Source organism: Myodes glareolus, chromosome 27, assembly GCF_982192425.1.
Source record: "Myodes glareolus chromosome 27, mMyoGla1.1, whole genome shotgun sequence".
NCBI classification, from domain to species: Eukaryota; Metazoa; Chordata; class Mammalia; order Rodentia; family Cricetidae; genus Myodes; species Myodes glareolus.
The window spans coordinates 40,518,235-40,538,826 of NC_142052.1; the positions used below are offsets into that span (position 1 = coordinate 40,518,235).

Consider the following 20,592-nt stretch of genomic DNA (forward strand, 5'->3'; position numbering starts at 1 on the left):
CACTGTTCTCTGGCAGGGGAGAGCAAATGTGTGGACCGACTGAGAACCTGCTACCCCAGTAGCAGTGAAGTATAGGCCGTTCTGTGGCAGAAGAACCAGGCAGTCGGAGAGCGCTCCCTGCGCCTGCTCTTATTAACTGCCTGCAGCGCAAAATGGTCCTTAGGACAATGCTCATTCCGACAGCATATTTGAATAGTTCCGGAACTGCCATGTGGCTGGAGGCAGGCACACATCTTTTCTTTTTAAAAACAATAAAAAATTTACTTTATTATTAATTATTGTACGTGAGTGGATCTGTGTGTGAGTGCAGGCACATCCATGCCAATGGTGCATGTGTGTGCAAGTGTGCGTGGGTGTATGCATGTGTGCGCGCGATCATGTGTATGTGTGCGCGCGCATGTGTGTGCGTGTGTGTGCATGTGTGTGTACACATGTGTGTATGTGTGTGTATGTGTGTGTATGCGCATGCATGTGTCAGGACAGTTGTTGGGAGTCAGTTTTCTCCTTCTACAATGGGGTCTGGGGAAACAGTCAATTTCTTTTTTACATTCCCCTTTAGGAGGCTCTTTCTGTGTTGAGTCTGCACAAACTAATCTGTACCCATATTTACAACGATAGAGAGAGTTTAGGGGTTAAACACTTTACTATCATGTCTTATTTGTAAAGTCAAAATTGGTGAATTTTACTTACTTCTGGGGTCTGGGCAGCTGAACTCCACACAACTGGCCTTTGGAGAAATACGACCTGCTTTGTAGCCAAATTCCCTTCACTGAAAGTTAAAACAGCAAGATTGATATTTGTGAATTAGGATTTTCTTTTAATCCCAGAGAGCTTTCAATTAGTTTTTAAAGTTAAGAAACCAACAAATGGATTTCTATGGCATTTCCACACACATGGGTCATTATACTTGTCCTAGCGAATTAGTAGTGTTCTCTAGATTTAACATCTGACTAGGCTGGCCCATATATATCTTTTGTAGGATAACCTTCTGATCCCCAAATAATTAAGAAAATGATTCTATTTAAATTACATTGGAAAAACAAACAGAAAAACATTTCTATTAAAAAATTAATTAAGAACTGGAAAGATGGTCCAGCCATTAAAGATTAGGCTCACAACCAAAAATATAAAAAATTAAAGGGGCTGGAGAGATGACTCAGGGGTTAAGAGCACTGCCTACTCTTCCAGAGGTCCTGAGTTCAATTCCCAGCAACCACAAGTTGGCTTACAACCTTCTGTCATGATACCTGGTGCCCTCTTCTGACATGCAGGCAATGCAGGCAGAACACTATACATAATAAATAAATCTTTAAAACGAAACAAAAACATCCATTTACATAAAAATAAAGAAAAACTTAGCCAGGCATGATGATACACACCTTTAATCCCAACACTTGGAATACAGAGGTAGATGGATCTCTGTGAGTTCAAGACCAGCCTGGTCTACAAAGCGAGTTCCAGGACAGAAACTCTGCCTTGAAAAAGCCAAAACCAAACCAAAACAACAACAATAACAAAAACCCTCACACCCCTAAATTCTAAAAAGTATTAACTAACTAACTAACTAATTAATTAAAGGAGGGTGTTGGAAACATCACTCAGTGGTTAAGAGCACTGGATGCTCTTCCAGAGGACCTGGGTTCAGTTCCCAGCACCCCCATGGTGGCTGCTACCGCCTGTCACTCCAGGTTCAGGGCATCCAGTGCCCCCTTTCAGTCCCCATTGGCATCAGGCACGCACACGGTGCACAGACAAACGTGCCGGCAAAACATTCAGACACATACGCGTTAAATCAGAAGCAGAGCGTTGTTGACTCAGGGATCAGAATGGGAACTGCTTGGGCTGGCGCGAGGGCTGAGTGGTTAAGAACAGGGCTGCTTTTCCAGAGGTTCAATTCCCCAAATTGACAAGACGGCTTCCAGCTGCCTATAACTCCAGTCCCAGAGATCTGATGCCCTCTTCTGGCCTCCGAGGGCATGCGTCTACGTGACGCACATCACGTGCGTCAGGGCAAACACTCGCGCGCCTTAAAATAAACCTACAGGGATTTTCCAAAGGAGCTCTTGCAGAGGACCCGAGCTCATTTCTCAGAACCTACATCAGGTGGCTAAATCACGTGTACCTCCAGCCCGTGGGAACTCTGATGTCGTCTTCTCTCCTCCGTGGGCACGTGCACACAGGTGGCATTCATTCACACACACACACACACACACACACACACACACACACGTATGTATGTATGTATGTATATATATGTATATATATATATAACTGACTACTTAAAAACCCTCTTAAGCAATACAGTTATTAGAAAAGAAACCCCGCTTTAGATTATAATCTCACCAGGTGAGCAAAATTATTTTCCTTTTCCTTTTCCCTCTCTAGCACTTCTTCGCATCTGCATTGTTTGCGTACCTGTGAGAGCCCTGTATTTACATGCCCTCGTGTGTATGGTGATGGGACTTCTATTGGATGCCTAAGATCTTCAAAGAATGAAGGCACCAGGATGTACTATACTATTTTCCCTTAAGTTTTGGACAATTAGTTTCCTGCGAGTTCTAAATCATGCTGTTATAAATGTATATATAACATACATAAATTTATTTTTACACATATAAATTATATATATATTTATATAATATAAATAAATGCATATATATTATATTTATAACACCATGATTTAGAACTCACAGGAAATATATACACACACATATATGTATATATACACACACACACACACACATATACACAAACACACACACACACACACACACACACATATATATATATACTTTTTATGAATTACTTCCTTAAGATAAAGTCTCAGGAATGAGATGATTAGGTCAGAAAGTATGACTTCAGTCTCTTGGTGTGCATTTGTCAAACTGGAGACTAAATTTGGGAGCCACATGTGGGGAACTGATCCGTATTTTCCACCGAGACAGTTCAGCCACAGCCGGCTCCCGGCAGTTCAGACGCCCCTTTGTAGTCAGCCGCTCAGGATTCTTATTTCGCTGTCAGCACGGCAAATGGTCCCTCGCCGAAGCCGACTCAGGGCGGCAATTCCTCTGAAATGCTTCCAGGCTCCGTGGGTTTGTGGGGAGGAGTGTTCGCAGTTAAAGCTGCCCGGAAACAACTTTTATTATGCAAAGAACCCCAACAAAACCTTTCTCTTAGCTGCCTTTGATTCCTGCTCCTTTTCTGGAAAGTGGGCACAGGGACGCTTTGGCTCTACGAGGGCCTGCAGTCAACCGGACACTAGCAGAGCGTCCAAACTACGGGCCGCTAATTTGGGGAAATGAATCGTTCCCCGAAGTGCTCGGAGGAGACTGTCACACTTATTATTCATTTAAAAAAATATTTATTTTATGTGCATTGGTGGTTTTCAACAGGAAACGAGAAGTTACAGAGCTGTGAGCCAGCACGTGTCTGCTGGGGATTGAACTCAGGACCTCTGGAAGAGCAGCCAGTGCTCTTAACCGCTGAGCCATCTCTCCAGCCCTCCAATTTTAATTTTAGAAGACTTTTTATAGTGCCGTTTCATTTCTGTTTGATCTATCAGAGCAGAACACTCTGGATGATGTAATGTTGGGGGATAAATCGTGAGGCGGTTCCCTTACTGGGAAGGGTTAGCGTGTAGAATGGGCTGGGCCTGTGTTTGGGAGTCCCGGGGTTCACTGGAAAAGCCAGGACTCGGGAACCAGACCCGATCACTGTCACAGGACCCAAGGCTCATGGCCTTTGTCTTCTCCACTGTTACTGAAGGCCTGGGAAGGACAAGGAGTCTCCCTGTGTTGGGGGAGATTATTTTCAGGTGTGTGGCTTTTGTTTATGATGCATTTAAGTCTGTGAAGCTGTGATTCTTTGCCCGTCTAAAGCACCTGATGGTCTAATAAAGAACAGAACGGTCAATAGTGAGGCAGGAGAAAGGAGAGGCAGGGCCGGCAGGCAGAGAGTATAAATAGAGGGGAGAGAGAGAGAGAGAGAGAGAGAGAGAGAGAGAGAGAGAGAGAGAGAGAGAGAAGAAGGAGGAGGAGGAGGAGGAGGAGGAGGAGGAGGAGGAGGAGGAGGAGGAGGAGGAGGAGGAGGAGGAGGAGGAGGAGGAGGAGGAGGAGGAGGAGGAGGAAGAGGAGGAGGAGGTCAGGGGTCAGCCCCCAGCTAGCCACGGATATTCCGAAGTAAGAAAAGTAAAAAGTCAGAGGCAAAAGGTAGACAGGATAATTTAAGATAAGAAAAGCAGGCTAGAAACAAGTCAAGCTAAGGCTGGCCATTCATAAGTAAGAATAAGCCTTCATATGTGATTTATTTGGGAGCCTGGTGGCAGGACCCTCAAAAAGAGCAAAAAGTCAGAAGAGTAAAAAGAGTGAAATACGACTCTACACTCCTCTGGGCACCTACTCAGAGAAACATAGTGTGTGATTTCTGGGGCTGGAGAGCTGGCTCGGCGGAAAAGAGCTCTTGCTGATCTTGCAGAGGACCCGAGTTCTGTTCCCCCGCACCTACACCACGGGGGCGCACGCCTGTTGGTAAGCCTAGTAGTTCCAGAGGATCCGACCTCTCGCCTCTGTATAAAACACTCACACACATAACATGAAACCAATAGGAAGGAATAAAGGAAGGTCCACTATCTCTATCCACTTAGTACAATGCGGGGCAGAGTGTAAAATAATTTTTATATATAAAAAAGTATATCAACCAAGAATGTTTTTCAGAGAAAAAAAACTCAAGGGAAAGTGTTCCTAAAAGAAAGACGGGCTGCCTGGGCATTCTAGGTGGAGACTACTCAAGAGAACCAGGCCCGGAGGAGGAGCGCAGGTCAAGGCAGAGCGGCTTCTCTCCAGATGGTTAGAGGGCGGGGCGGGGCGAGGCGAGGCGGAACGCGAAGTAGTCTGTGTAGGAAACAGTAACATCCTTGCGAGCCCTAAGCATCGCTCACGTATTGTCTTCACAGTACACGTCATGAGGGGAAACGCCCTGCGTGGGCCATTCAGGCACGGTGCAGGCAACAAAAGATCGGAGAAGTTGAAATAGCCACCCAAAGAAAGGATGACATTTCTTTTTCTGGATGTAAGCTTGTATCTTTATGACGTTTCTTATTTCTGTTGCCTTATTGCCTTGGAATCCTCAGCACCAATCTGAGGGTCCAGCTTGGCTTTGATAGCTATAATTCTCTCCCTCCTTTTTACTACTTCCACGGAACTTATGGACTAAAGCACCTTGTGCTTAAATGACCGTATCACATTACAGAATTCGTAAGCTTGACCTGCTCTGACCAGCATGCACACCCTGGCAGGGTTAGCACCACCTCCTAAGTGATTTCAGGGGCGGGTATCACGGCTCCTCTGCATCCTCACACGGGCAGGTTGACCTTTTTTTTTTTTTAAATCTTAACTTCATTTTTTAAATGATTGGAGAGTGTCAACTTACTATAAAACATAAAATAATAAAAACTGAGTAAAAAAAGCAAAGAAGCCCCCTTTCCTTATTAAAAACAGAATATGTCTGGAATCACTGTGAAGCTATCCCAAGGGTTGCTAGGCACATTCAAAACCCACAAAACTGGAATTATTCTCTAGTAACGTCCCAAAATTTAGATTTAAAATCCTTCACGCAAATTAAAGTTTAAAACCCTATTTTACATATATGGGTGTTTTGTCTGTAGGGAAATGCCCCATATGCTTGCAGTGCCTGGGGAGGCCAGAAGAAGGTGCCGGGTTCCCTGAAACTGGAGCCACAGATGTGGGTGCTGGGAATCAAACCCGGGTCCTCTGGAAGAGTAGAATTGCTCATAACCATTGAGCAGTCTCTCCAGGCCCCCAACTCCTTAGCAGTGATTGCGGAAAGGATTCTATGACAATGCATATTTAGCGAGCAATTAGCTCCCCTGCCATTCTAATTGTATATAAAGATACCCCCTCCTGGGGGGGCAGCAAGAGGCACACTTCCAGGGTTCCATAACACCTAGAGGTGCAGGAGAGATTTGTATGATGGTGGAGTTTCGGTGCCTCCTTTCCTCCCTATGCTATAAAACGACTATACCATCACTCCAAAGCACTGCCTTGTAGTTTGGGACACAAAATGGCTCAGTGTGGCTTCATGTTTCATGACCTACCTCCATTTCAAGGTATTCTTGGGGGCCATAAGTTATTTTAGGTCCACCCTTAGGCTCAGTCCGGTCCTGTCGTTCCTAAACCGATCCTGACCGGATGCAGGAAATGCCACGGGAGCCCGTGGTCGGTGGCTCAGCAGAAGCGGGCTGGCTGCCAGATGTCCTGCCCATTCATTCAGGCTAAGTGTGGGAACCGCTTAGCAGGGGACCCGCTGGGATCTCCCAATGAATGGGAAGGAATAATTACACTTTTCTTTAGGGAAGAGGAGAGGAGAGGTTCAGGGTTTACACATTTTGGAAGGTCTATAATTCCAAGTCTATCAGACAGCCTAGGAGAACCATCAAAAGGAGACAAAGATGCCAGATGTGGGTGGTGGCGCACACATTTAATCCCAGCAGTGGGGGGGGGGGCAGAGGCAGGTGGTTATCTGTGAGTTCAAGGCCAACCTGGTCTACAGAGTGAGTTCCAGTACAGCCAAGTCTGCACAGGGAGACCTTGTCTCAAAAACAAACAAAACAAGAAAGAAAGGAAGGAAGAAAAGAAAAATCAACTAAACAAAAACTGAGTTGCCGGCTGCAGACACAATGGTTGTTCGGATGTGTCTGGACCAGTGGGTGCAGACTGGGGGCTCAGGGCAGAGGGATTCCTTTGTCTTTCAGAAACCCCCGACTTTCTCAAAAGTCCACATGTTTGAGGGTCCCGCCCTCTAAGCTGCAGACTGTCAGGCTGAGTGGGCCTGTAGAGCTGTGTCTTCGCGGGCTTTCCCGGCAATTTACACAGGGCCATTGCTGACTGATGAATAAAGTCAGGAAAGAATGTTTTTGGGAGTCGGCCCTCGGTGTGAGAGTGGTTCCTTCAGCTCTTAGAGGAGAAAAGTGGATGAACTGTTTGCTTATCTCTCACTGCTTCTCTTGTGATCTTCTCTCTCTCTCTCTCTCTCTTTCTCTCTCTCTCTCTGTTTGCGTTTTTTCAAGCCAGGGTTTCCTGTAGCTTTGGAGCCTGTGCTGGAACTAGCTCTTGTAACCCAGTCTGACCTCAAACACACAGAGATCTGCCTGCCTCTGCCTCCCAAGTGCTGGGATTAAAGGCGTGCGCCACCACCGCCTGGCTCTCTTGTGATCTTTTAAACTTAAGTATCCCCTTACATTCTTGATACCTCTGCCCACTTGAAAAAAGTGTGCTTTTTTTTTTTTCTAAAGCCATGCCAATCACAGCTTTATACAGTCTGTTAAGACCTGGGGATGGGGGCGGGGGGGAGGGGAGGAGGACTAGAGGAGATTAGTGAGGCCAGGAAATGGGGGTTCTCACACCTGTTCTTAGTCACCCACGATGGTCACTTGGAACATGAAGCCACGGTGACAAGTCCCTGGGGGCACTGTGCCACCTGAGGTAGTAGTCCCCAGCCCAGGCGCGCCAGTCATGTTCAGGATGCCAGGGAGGGAAGTGGGAGCATCTCTGGGTGGAAGTGACTATGAAGGATCTTACACATAAGAATCATCGGCCTATTTAAAAATATGAACTGACAAAACATGGTGACTCAAACTTTCTTCTGGAAGGAAGTCAGTGACCAGGGGAAAGAAAAGGAAGTGGCTGGCATTCTGACTTCAATGTAGGTGTTCAAACCAAGTCATAGGTACAGGGAACAGATAACCTGTCACACTGGGGCAGGAGGAAGAGCAAGGCAACCAGTTGCCCGAGGCCTGTCTTGTGCTGGGGACAGTTCTGCACAGAATAAAGGGGTGAAGGGTTTTTAATTTTGTGTCCCAGATGAAGGGACCAGATGTGCTAACCTCCAAATTCCACGAAGTCACACCGGAAGTGTTTCTCACAGGCTTCAAATTAGCATCGGTTAGCCCATCTCCCAGAAGAAAAGATTTTAGGATTAAGTTGTAAGTGAGGAGCCGCGGGCATTATTACCTGTCGTGTCTCAGTATGGGTGTAGGCAGCACACTGGTCAGAAGCCAGCCGAATTCAGCCAGGGTGTGCAGCAGAGGGCCGTAGTCTGTTTTGATTTCACAGCCCTGTGGGAATAAGCATAAGAGCTGACATTCTAATAGCAAAGACAGCGGGCCACATGGTAGCTAGGAAGAGGGGTGCCGGCGGGGATGGGGGGCAGTGGACTCTCGGTCCAGTGGTAGAGAGTCATGAGGGCTGCAGCTCCCAGAGCTTCATCTGCCGCCAACAGCTGCCGCCTTAGACCCACAGCTGGACGGTGGCCATTCATGCAAAAGCCACGGTTTTCAGCTCTCATGTGTGGCACTGGAGACCTGCGTTTGAAGAGATCCTTGGGGCATCCATTCCATGAAGTTTACAAGGCAGATTCAGCAACAGCAGTCTAGCGACCGTATGAGAAAATGAGAGCGGGCATCGGGGGGTCTCAGGAGTGGGCAGTGACGCTGACGGGGCCTGGATTCGGGGTCTCAGAAGTGGGCAGTGATGCTGACGGGGCCTGGATTCGGGGTCTCAGGAGCGGGCAGTGACACTGACGGGACCTGGATTCGGGGTCTCAGGGGTGGGCAGTGACCCTGACCGGGTTTGGATTCGGGGTCTCAGGAGCGGGCAGTGACGCTGACGGGGCCTGGATTCGGGGTCTCAGAAGTGGGCAGTGACGCTGACGGGGCCTGGATTCGGGGTCTCAGAAGTGGGCAGTGACACTGACGGGGCCTGGATTCGGGGTCTCAGGGGTGGGCAGTGATGCTGACGGGGCCTGGATTCGGGGTCTCAGGAGCGGGCAGTGACGCTGACGGAACCTGGATTCGGGGTCTCAGGGGTGGGCAGTGATGCTGACGGGGCCTGGATTCGGGGTCTCAGGGGTGGGCAGTGACGCTGACGGGACCTGGATTCGGGGTCTCATGTCAGCAGTGACACTGACAGGTCCTGGACTGGGGTCTCCCTTAAATAAATAACCCCTTTTATTATTCATAATTCTAAACTGGTGTGGGATTGTTTTTGTGACTTACGCCTACATGGTTTCAAGGCTTTGTTGTAGTGAGAGTTTCAGTATCAGGGTTTGTTCAGGGCTAGACTATCAGATTTGGGGTAACCTACTTTTATTTTGACGTAGACAAATTTTTGTTTTGTTTTGTTTTGTTGCTGTTGTACTGAAACGTTTGAAACTGTGGGTAAAGTTTTTTTTGGATAACATTGGACTATCTGTGTTTAAGGATTCTGAGTGTACCAGCACAAAAGGAAAACAAAAGTGTCAGAAACTGCGGCTCACCTCGATGACCGTCCACTGCTCCACCACAATGGCGTCATTTCCTTTCCTGTTAGAACCTGGAATGACAGGACCTTCTTCTTCATAGATAAAAAATCCTTCCAGAGATTTAGGCGAAGGGTCCCCTGTCAGGGAAAGGATACAGTTCAGAAGAGCCATTGAGTAAATGACACCTGTTTCTGAGTATCATCAAGAGCCTCGGGTAGCTACTGTAACCAGCTGAAGAAAAGCTTGTCAGTCGGAAGCTATTTCCTCCTGGGAGCAGCCCCGGGCTCAGTCCCAGCATCACAGGGTAACAGAAGCTGGGTGAGGCCCACACTTGTAATCGCAGGACTTGTGAGCAGAGGTAGAAGGCCCAGAAGTTTAAGGTCATCCTCAGCTCCATAACAAGTTTGAGGCCAGCCTGGGCTACCTGAGATGCTGATTACAGCATTAGAATGTCCTGGAGAGATGGCTTAGCAGTTAAGTGTGCCCGCGAGTCCTCCAGAGCTCGGTTTGCAGCACCATGCTGGGCAGCTTACAATTGCCTAAGTAAGCTTCAGGGAATCCCATGAATCTCTGGTCTCCATGGGCACTTGCACATATATGGACATGAGAACAGGTACATGCACACACACAGACGGACACTTACATGTACACTCAAATAATAAAAAACTTTACTGAGAAAACACACTTAAAACAAAATTTATTTTGCTTGAGTCCTTCTGTTTCAAGATTTCCTTTCTCCCTATAGGTAAAGAGGGTTTTATATTTCACCAAAATAAAATCAGACATATACAAGAAGCTACCATAGAGGAGACAAGATTAAGTAATATGAACACGAATGGACGGTCAGTCCCAGAAGAATCTGGAAATGACCTTCACCTTGAAACAAAACTCTGATTCTGATCTGCGTTAAATCACCAATGGAAACATGAAAATGTTGATCCTTGAATTTACAGGTATAATTATAATAAAGTATAATAAAATAATATTAAAAATTACAGGTGTAATATTAAAATCAGCGTGTGGATTATAAGCGGAGATCTGGGAGGACGGCTCCGTCGTTAAAGCCCTTGCTGTGATCCCCAGGATCGCCATAAAAGTCGGCCCTGCGGAGGCAGAGACAGGCAGATCCAGGGCTTGCTGACCCGCGACCTGGACAAAATGTCAACCACCAGGTTGAGAGAGAGACCCTGCTCCCCCCAATAGGGTGGCTAATGCTAGAGAAAGACAATGGGGTGTTGACCTCTGGCCTCTAGATGCACATGCCTGGGCAGGTGCACACATGTACCACGTGTATACACACACACACACACACAATCATAAGCATGGAACAATTCTTTACCTCAGTGCATTAAAAAGTCCCAAGTCCCCCGTAACAGCGACAGGAAGACTCCTACAGAAGTCATTGTCCAAGAATTCCTGCCCGGAAGGAAGTTTGAAGCGGAGGCCTCTTTGACATTTTTCTTGCACAGTTGACAATAACCATCTGGCCTAAACTAAGGGATTTGATGGAAATTCTTTGTCTCCTATTTTGCAAGAAAGATGTGTTTTTCTCATGGCCATGTGCTGGGTAAACACTGTGCGTTTTGTGTGGGACACGTCACGTCAAGTTTCCCTGTTTGCCACAGAAGGTAGAATTGCTTTGCTACAGTTACGATACGTATACATTGCAGTTATATGGTAATTAATTATAATGGAGAAATTTATCTTTGTTTTCCAGTTAGCTTACATCACGATGGACTCATACACAGTCCACCTTGGAATATATGGCTTAGTGCGATCCAAGTAGAATCTGCACCTTATGTTTATATTTTAATAAGGAACGTATTTTCTAATATATCAGCACAACCATTTTTATTTTATTGTTACCGTCTCCATTAAAAATGGTCTGTCTTGAAAAAAAAATCCTGTTTGAGGGTTTTCTGAATAAGAACGGCTGCAAAGGCAAGGTTTTCATGTGATGAAGCTTAAAGACAAAACTAATTTTGGTGTCATTTTTTAGTTTTAATTTTTATTAAGAGACTGAAACTTGAGAGCAAATTGTTTTTTGCTTTTTTTCCCCTAATTGTTTTTGTGACAGGGTCTCTGTGTACCCCTGGCTGTCCTAATGCCTGTCTTGTCACTCATGATGGCCTTTAACTCAGAGCTCTGCCTGCCCCTGCCTCCCAAGTGCAGGACTTAAAGGTGTGCACCGATATGCTGGTCTCGCTTTTCTTTAAACACGGTTTGCCTTTAGGGGAGAACGCAGCAGAGAATGCGGCTCCACTTTCTCTGGCTCTGGCTGCTACTATCGCACCACAGCCACGGGCAGAGCTAGGGCTGAGAAGGAGAGCGATATGTCTCAAGGCTGTTTTCAAAACAGCGCTGTGGATTTTGAAATAACTATAGATTGCGGTAATTATAGTCAGCTGCAATTTGCCCTCCGTTTCCTTTGTAACTTTCCAGTGTGAAAAACCACTTTTCCTGCTCTCAGTACTGACAGCACGGGCATTTCTAGCCTTTTTGTGAGATAGGGCAGTCTGGAACTTGCACAATAAACCAGGCTGACCTCAAACTCAGAGATTTGTCTGCCTCTGAGATTAAAGGCATGTGCTACCATGCTCAGCCCTAAACTTTAAAAATAAAAATTTGCATCTGTTATATCTATCTATCTATCTATCTATCTATCTATCTATCTATCTATCTATCTAGTCTGTCTGTCTGTCTGTCTATCATATCTATCTATCTATCTATCTATCTATCTATCTATCTATCTATCTATCTATCATATCTGTCTATCTATCTATCTATCTATCTATCTATCTATCTATCTATCTATCTATCTAGTCTGTCTGTCTGTCTATCTATCTATCTATCTAGTCTGTCTGTCTGTCTATCATATCTATCTATCTATCTATCTATCTATCTATCTATCTATCTACCTGTCTGTCTATCATATCTATCTATCTATCTATCTATCTATCTATCTATCTATCTATCTATCTCTATTATCTATCTCTCCTGTGTGCATGTGTTTCTAACCCGTGGAGTTTGTGGAGTTCATAGGACAACTTGGGAGCCAGAGCCCTCTCCTTCCCCTCTGTGGATCCCAACCCTTAAGGATGGCTGCCAACAGCTTTATCCATGGAACAATTTCACTGACCCACTTCTAAACGTGATGGTTTAAAAGAACGCATGGCAGATTTGTACATTTGAAACAACACAGAAATGAAAGTGAAGCTCATTACGATGCAGCATTGTTAGTGAATTTCAAAAAAACTGTGTCATACAAAGGAAGCCAGATACAGGACTGCAACCTGGCTGGTGTGGGGTAGCTAAAGCCTGTAAGCTCTGCATTTGTGAGGCTAAGGAAGGTCGAAGGATTTTGCTGAGTTCAGGACCAATCTGGGCTACAGAATGAGGCTCTGTCTCAAAAACAAAAAACAAAAAGCCAAAAACAAAACCCAAAACCAAACAAACAAAACAACCCGAGTGGGACAAAATAGTACAAAACCCGTAGACGAATTCTATCTTTGTAGAGTCCAAAACAGGCATCCCAGGAGCAAGTGGAGAGGAGACATGGATGCTCATCTGAGCTGGGGTGACCCTGCCCGGGGAGGGTCATGGGAAGCCGTCTGGAATCCCGGGAACGCTCTGATCTTGAATCTGTGCGATCCCCGTAGCCACACATGGGACAAATGCATTTGACTCTGTGATGAACTTCAGTTAAAACCGAAGTCCTTGCTTGAGGATCCCGGGCTGGCTCTCTCCGTGCTCACACTAGGGACATCTGTGTCTGAGTCTCAGCTCTGGGAGGAGTTCTCAGTGTTTGAAGCAGTCTCCCAACAGAAGTGGCAGCAAGGGCGAGCACCAGGGAAGGCTTTGTAGGGAAGGACTCAGGTAATGGACGTAGGAGTCATTGCGGACAACTTTCTCATCATTGTTCTGCCTACAACACTGCCCTTTAACATTGCAGGACCCAGATAACACTGCAGGACCCATATAATAACACTGCAGAACCCAGATAACACTGCAGGACCCAGATAATAACACTGCAGGACCCAGATAATAACACTGCAGGACCCATATAATAACACTGCAGGACCCATATAATAACAGTGCAGGACCCATATAATAACAGTGCAGGACCCATATAATAACAGTGCAGGACCCATATAATAACACTGCAGGACCCAGATAACACCGCAGGACCCAGATAACACTGCAGGACCCATATAATAACACTGCAGGACCCAGATAACACTGCAGGACCCATATAATAACACTGTAGGACCCAGATAACACTGCAATATCCAGATAACACCGCAGGACCCAGATAACACTGCAGGACCCAGATAACACCGCAGGACCCAGATAACACTGCAATATCCAGATAACACCGCAGGACTCAGATAACACTGCAGGACCCAGATAACACTGCAGGACCCAGATAACACTGCAGGACCCAGATAATAACACTGCAGGACCCAGATAACACTGCAGGACCCAGATAATAACACTGCAGGACCCAGATAACACTGCAATATCCAGATAATAACACTGCAATATCCAGATAACACCGCAGGACCCAGATAACACCACAGGACCCAGATAACACCGCAGGATCCAGATAACACTGCAGGATCCAGATAACACTGCAGGACCCAGATAACACTGCAATATCCAGATAATAACACTGCAATATCCAGATAACACTGCAGGGGCCAGATAACACCGCAGGATCCAGATAACACTGCAGGACCCAGATAACACTGCAGGGGCCAGATAACACCACAGGACCCAGATGACACTGCAATATCCAGATAACACCGCAGGACCCAGATAACACCGCAGGACCCAGATAACACTGCAGGACCCAGATAATAACACTGCAGGACCCAGATAACACTGCAGGACCCAGGTAATAACACTGCAGGACCCAGATAACACTGCAATATCCAGATAATAACACTGCAATATCCAGATAACACTGCAGGACCCAGATAACACCGCAGGACCCAGATAACACTGCAGGACCCAGATAACACTGCAGGACCCAGATAACACTGCAGGATCCAGATAGTAACACGGCAGGACCCAGATAACACTGCATATCCAGATAACACCACAGGACCCAGATAACACCGCAGGATCCAGATAACACTGCAGGATCCAGATAACACTGCAGGACCCAGATAACACTGCAATATCCAGATAATAACACTGCAATATCCAGATAACACTGCAGGGGCCAGATAACACTGCAGGATCCAGATAACACTGCAGGACCCAGATAACACTGCAGGGGCCAGATAACACCGCAGGATCCAGATAACACTGCAGGACCCAGATAACACCGCAGGGGCCAGATAACACCACAGGACCCAGATGACACTGCAATATCCAGATAACACCGCAGGACCCAGACAACACCGCAGGACCCAGATAACACTGCAGGACCCAGATAATAACACTGCAGGACCCAGATAACACTGCAGGACCCAGGTAATAACACTGCAGGACCCAGATAACACTGCAATATCCAGATAATAACACTGCAATATCCAGATAACACTGCAGGACCCAGATAACACCGCAGGACCCAGATAACACTGCAGGACCCAGATAACACTGCAGGACCCAGATAACACTGCAGGATCCAGATAGTAACACTGCAATATCCAGATAACACTGCAGGGGCCAGATAACACCGCAGGATCCAGATAACACTGCAGGACCCAGATAACACTGCAGGGGCCAGATAACACCACAGGACCCAGATAACACTGCAATATCCAGATAACACCGCAGGACCCAGATAACACCACAGGACCCAGATAACACCGCAGGACCCAGATAACACTGCAGGATCCAGATAACACTGCAGGATCCAGATAACACTGCAGGACCCAGATAACACCACAGGACCCAGATAACACCGCAGGACCCAGATAACACCGCATAACCCAGAGTTTCCCAACCAATGGGCCTTCCCCTCCAGGGCCTTTTGGAGACCAGGCTTCAGGCATGTCAGAATGCAGGGCACCACCTCCTGCAGGAACGTTTGTCTACACATACCCGGTGTCTGACGGTGGTCAGGACATCCTGAAAAGGTTTGAAGCCCCTGCACGACTCTCTGTTCTCTCTCTTCCTCCCTCTATCCCCACCCCGCTTCTGAAAACCAACACTAGCCAAATGCATCTGTGTCCTGCTTCTGGGGGGATGGGAGTGAGTCTCAGCTACTTCATGTCAGTGTTCTGTCTTAAATGCAGTTTTTGCATTCTTTTAAAATATATTCATCTTCTCTGGGCGTGGTGGCCCACCACTTCAATCCCAGCTCTGGGGAGGCAGAGGCAGGTGGATCCCTGTGAATTCTAGGCCAGCCTGGTCAACGTAGTGAGCTCCAGGCCAGCCAGGGCTGCATAGTGAGGCCGGTCTCAAAAACAAACAACCCCTACCAAAACAAGTCTCTTAAATTAAATATATTCATCTTGACTGGTTGTGGGTGGTACACACCTATAATCTCAGTTACTCGGGAGGCTGAGGCAGGAGGATTGTAAATTTGAGGTCAGCTTGGGTAACTTAACGATACCCTTTCTCAGACTGAAACACGGCCCTTCCCTCCATGAAACCCCAAAAGGTTGGGGCCCAGCTTATTTGTAAAGTGCTCACCACTTATTGGTGAGGACCTGGCTTTGACCCCAGCACCACAAAACAGAAACTCATACATCCTCGAATCCCCAAAAACGACATGCTTGTCCACCCCTTCCCTTACTTTACAAACAAAAAAAAAACCTTCATTTTATTCTCTCCCCTTTCTTACAGTTCCAGGAAGGTTTATCCCGCAATCCTGAGCCCTTGTGACCTCTGGACTCCCTGGCACAGGAGCGAACGTCCTAAGGGTTCTTATGCGTGAGTCAAACGGGCCTCCTGTCTGGACTTGTGTGCTCCCATATTCCTTGAGGCTAAGTACGACAATGATATTAATGTAAACGTGAGAAACGCCAACACTCCATTTCGGGGATTTTAGGTCTACTTGCCATATTTCATATTAAGCTGTCCAGGACCATCTGTGCCGTGGAGGGCCGTGTGTGTGGTCATTGTTATCCTGTGTCTCTATCATGTATGTCTTCACGAAATGAGTATCAGCCTCTCTTTAGGGACTGCTAGAGGCATCAGCAGTGGTGGTTTGAATGAACATGGCCTCCGTAGGCTCTGAGATTTGAATACTCGGTTCCCAGTTGGTGGAACTGTTTGGGGAGGACTAGGAGGCGTGGCCTTGTTGGGGGAGGTGTGTCTCTGAGTGTGGGCCTTGACAGTATTCCCACTAAGTGCTCTCTTTCTGCCTCCTATCTGAAGATGATAATGTAATCTCTCGGTTCCTGCTCTTGTGCCATGCCTGACTGCTGCTGTGTTCTCTGCCGTGATGGTCACAGACACTAACCCTCTGCACCTGTGTTCTCTAAATTTTTTTAAAAAATTAATGAGTTGCCTTAGTCATAGTGTTTTGTTATGACAATAGAAAGGGACTAGGGCATTCGCCTCTCTACTCTTGCCCTGAATGGTCCACTGACCTCCACAGGTGCACCCCCCCCCACTCACGGAATAAATTAATAAAAAAAACAGGCACCCCCCTCCACTTTGGTGGTCACACAGCTTCCTTGCCGTGTAAATGTGGGCATGTTATTTAGTGGCTCGCCTCCTGGATTTTCTCACAGGATCGCTTGTGCTGGTGGGATGAGTTATTCCGTGCAAGGTTTAGGATAGCCATGGCACAGAGCAAGGCACATGTACACGCCAGCTTGTGGCGCTGCCTCGTGGCGCAGGACTCTGCATGGATGGCTCCTGCCTACCTCGCCTACCTTGTCCCAAGCCACCTTCCCTACCTGTCCTGCTACAGCCACGCGGACCTTTCACGTTCTTCTGGATTGCTCTGTGTTCTTTGCCCTGGATAGTCTACCCCAGCTCTTACATGCCTGCCTCCTGCCTTATTATTAGCTTCCTGCATGTATGTTTGTGTATGTATGTGTGGGTGTGTGCATGCTATGACACGTGTGTGGAGATCAGAGGGACAGCTTGTAGGAATAAGTCCTCTCCTTCAATCTTGTGGGTCCTGGAGAGCTGAACTCAGGTGGCCTGGCTTCACCTTTGGGCCATCTTGCTGGTCCCAGGTCGCCCTTTCTTATAGATTCTTCCCTGGTTCTCTTGTAGTCCATTAGGTACACTCTGAATATTTTCTTACTTTTGAAATTGTGTGTGTGTGTGTGTGTGTGTGTATGTTGGTATCAACACAGCCTAACTGCTTGTTCCCCACACTCATTATTGCAAACCCTGTACCTAAGCGTATACACAAATGAGAAGTAGAGATATACATACACCTTTCTACCTTACTGCCCCCTCGCTTTTCCTTGAAGGGCCTTGAAAGGAAGAGAATCCACAAGCAATCAAAAGGGAGCTTTAAGATCTGGCAAAGTGTGGTCGGAGAGGGAGACTAAACTCTGGGGGTGACTCTCCTTGTGTGTGCATGTCTGTCCACCCCTAGGGGAATGTTTGAAACAGAGAAGGCTGCGAGCGTGTGGAACGACACAGAGGAATTCCACAGATTTTACAAAGCTAGCACCGCGCTCTGCCAAGGTAGGTAGCTTTCCAAGATATCCCCTCTCCTCTGCCACTGTTTCTGGAACATTTTCTCCAGTGTGATTCGTGAGCTAGTAAGTTTCCAGGCTGTGTCTGGTCTTGTAGTTCTATGTTCTCTGTAGTGGCCTGATTTCTGACAATATTTAGGCTGAGAACAGAAGCAAGACACAGCAAAATATGCATTTTTTTCTCTTCGGGATGCCAGACATCAAACGTTCAGAACAGGGAACCCAGTTCAGTCCAGCTTCTTCTCACTGGCTTCTCACAGTGACCGACGCTGGTCAGTTTCCCCTCTGCAGCGTCCCTGGGTACTTCCGGGAAAGCCCTAGTGACCCACGGGTGTCCAGACCCCAACGGCTGAGGTGGATAAATGAAGTGCAGCAAAGACGGCATCAAACAGTGTCTGAGGAGACATTCCGGAGCCGCTGAGGAAGGGAGACCCTCCCTGGGGCTCTAAGAACTAAAGCCACGCACGGCCTCTGGCTAAGCAACTGCAGCAGCTCGTTTTATTTTTATCAGACCAGTCCCAAGGCAGGAATGTCTGAGAGACTGAAAAGAATAGTTTTGCTTTTCCTTAGGCAGTTTGTCACGAATCAAAAATCTGGAATGCCTCCAACTCAGACGCTGCCGGGAGGAGAGGGAGAGAAACGGTGGGCAGCACCAATCAGTCTCCAAATAGATGATCGGAACGTACGGAATGTACGTACGTATGTACGTACGTAACAGACTGCACATATGCGGCCAGAAGGAAGACTCACAGGAGAAAGGACTCCGCCGTAGCCTCGGTGCTGGACACCTGACCTGACCTGCGCTGTTCCCACCCGTGGCTCACAGCCACCAAGGGTGCGTTTCATGCCCCCTTAAGAAAGCAACTTCTGTCTGCCTGCCCGAGTTCCCCAAACCACAGAGCTGGTAAGTAGGAGTAGACCTTAAACCCCGGTCTGTCGGATGCTAAAGGCCTGTCACTTCTCGTGAAGCCTTGCCGTTCCCGAACAAGACCGAACTGGAGCAAGTCCAGCGACCAGAAAACACCGAGTGTTTGTTGGGCACCTGCTGTGTGCCAGTCACTTCTGCAAGATTCCGCGCTGAAGGCACGCCTTGGGCTTGGCTCTAGCTAAAAAGACCTTGTGGAATGTGGCTTCTGAACGTAGTACGGTCTATCCAGTCATCTGTCCCGTCAGGCCAGGCTTTAAAAAGCTGGTTTAAGAATAGGGTGGTCTCACAACACTGTGTCTGATTTCTCTTTCACTCTTGACTCCAACCTAGCTGAGTTTAAGGTCTGTAGAGATCCCAGCGCCCACCTTCTGATGCATTCCCTCCAGCCGCTGTCTCCTGACTTATTTGAACTAATATCTCTTGAACTCACTTTTGGGGAGGTCTTTTGTCTGTTTTTTGTGGTCGGCAAGATTGATTATGTACTATATTGTAACTCAATGATTAAAAAAATCACAGTCAATTATAACCCTCCTCATAGCCCACAGTACTTGAAAGACAACATTTTCAGCGGTTTTGACGCGCATCCAGATGATTTACACACGAATGTATTACTAAGGTAAAGCTCACCTTTAGGCGTCTCCCAGGATACAAAAGCGTCAACTAAAGACAAGCCTTGTTTATAGTAGAACGTCGTTAAGTCGAGCCAGTTGGCGTCGAGGGTGTTGATGACGGCCCCTTTCCTGGTCACCTTCATGGACAGGACACCCTCCCGATAGCTCCAGCAGGCCGACTCCTCGTCAAAGGCATTGAAGACCATGTAGAGCTTGTGATCTGAGGACAGGTGTTCAGGAAAGGGGCGACAATCATAATCTTACACATCAAAATTCTTAAACAATTTGTTCTTTGTGAGACACAACAAACATATAAATAAATATAGAAAATAACAAAAGTACCCACCACTCAATTACAAAGATTTGTGTGTATACCTGTGTACATGTTTGTGTCTGGGTGCATGGGCGTGTGTGTGTGTGTGCATGTGTGTGTGTATGTGTACATATATGTTTGTACATATATGTTCGATCTTGGGTTTTGAGTTAGGGTCTCTAACTGGACCGAGAACTCACGGCCTGGCCAGCTTGTCTTCTTGTCGAGCATTGGGATTACAGGTATGTACTTCACATCTGCCTTTTTTTTTTTTTAAATATTTATTCATTTATTATGCATACAATATCTGCCTACATGTGTGCCTGCAGGCCAGAGAGGGCACCAGATCTCACTACAGATGGTTGTGAGCCACCATATGGTTGCTGGGAATTGAACTCAGGACCTTTGGAAGAGCAGGCAGTGCTCTTAACCACTGAGCCATCTCTCCAGCCCCTCACATCTGCCTTTTAAGGGGGAGCTGGGCATCGAACTCAGGACCTGGTGGTTGTGGGACAGGTACTGTCCTGATGTAGGTGTGTCTTTCTATGTGTTACTTTCATTGGTTAATAAAGAGACTGCTTGGTCTAATAGGTCAGAACACAGGTAGGCGGGGAAGACAGAACAGAATGCTGGGAGGAAGAAGGCAGTGAGGCAGACGCCATGACTCTCCTCTCCGAGACAGCTGCAGGTTAGCATCCTCCTGGTAAGCCACCACCTCGTGGCGCTACACAGATTATTAGAAATGGGTTAGATCAATATGTAAGAGTTAGCTAATAAGAGGCTACAGATAATGGGCCAAGCAGT

At 47.0% G+C, this 20,592-nt stretch overlaps 1 protein-coding gene across 2 annotated transcripts in view; it reads right to left on the bottom strand.

Moving 5' to 3' along the window:
* Rftn2 (raftlin family member 2) overlaps window positions 1–20,592 on the bottom strand; it is a 49,848-nt gene that overhangs the window by 10,071 nt on the left and 19,185 nt on the right. For both annotated transcript variants that reach the window (XM_087902207.1, XM_085684184.2), the window contains exons 5-8: window positions 19,492–19,695; window positions 9,331–9,452; window positions 8,028–8,131; window positions 691–769 (exon numbers count right to left, since the gene is read on the bottom strand). In XM_087902207.1, coding sequence (XP_087758333.1) covers window positions 691–769; window positions 8,028–8,131; window positions 9,331–9,452; window positions 19,492–19,695 — 509 coding nt within the window. The remainder of the gene's footprint in view (window positions 1–690; window positions 770–8,027; window positions 8,132–9,330; window positions 9,453–19,491; window positions 19,696–20,592) is intronic.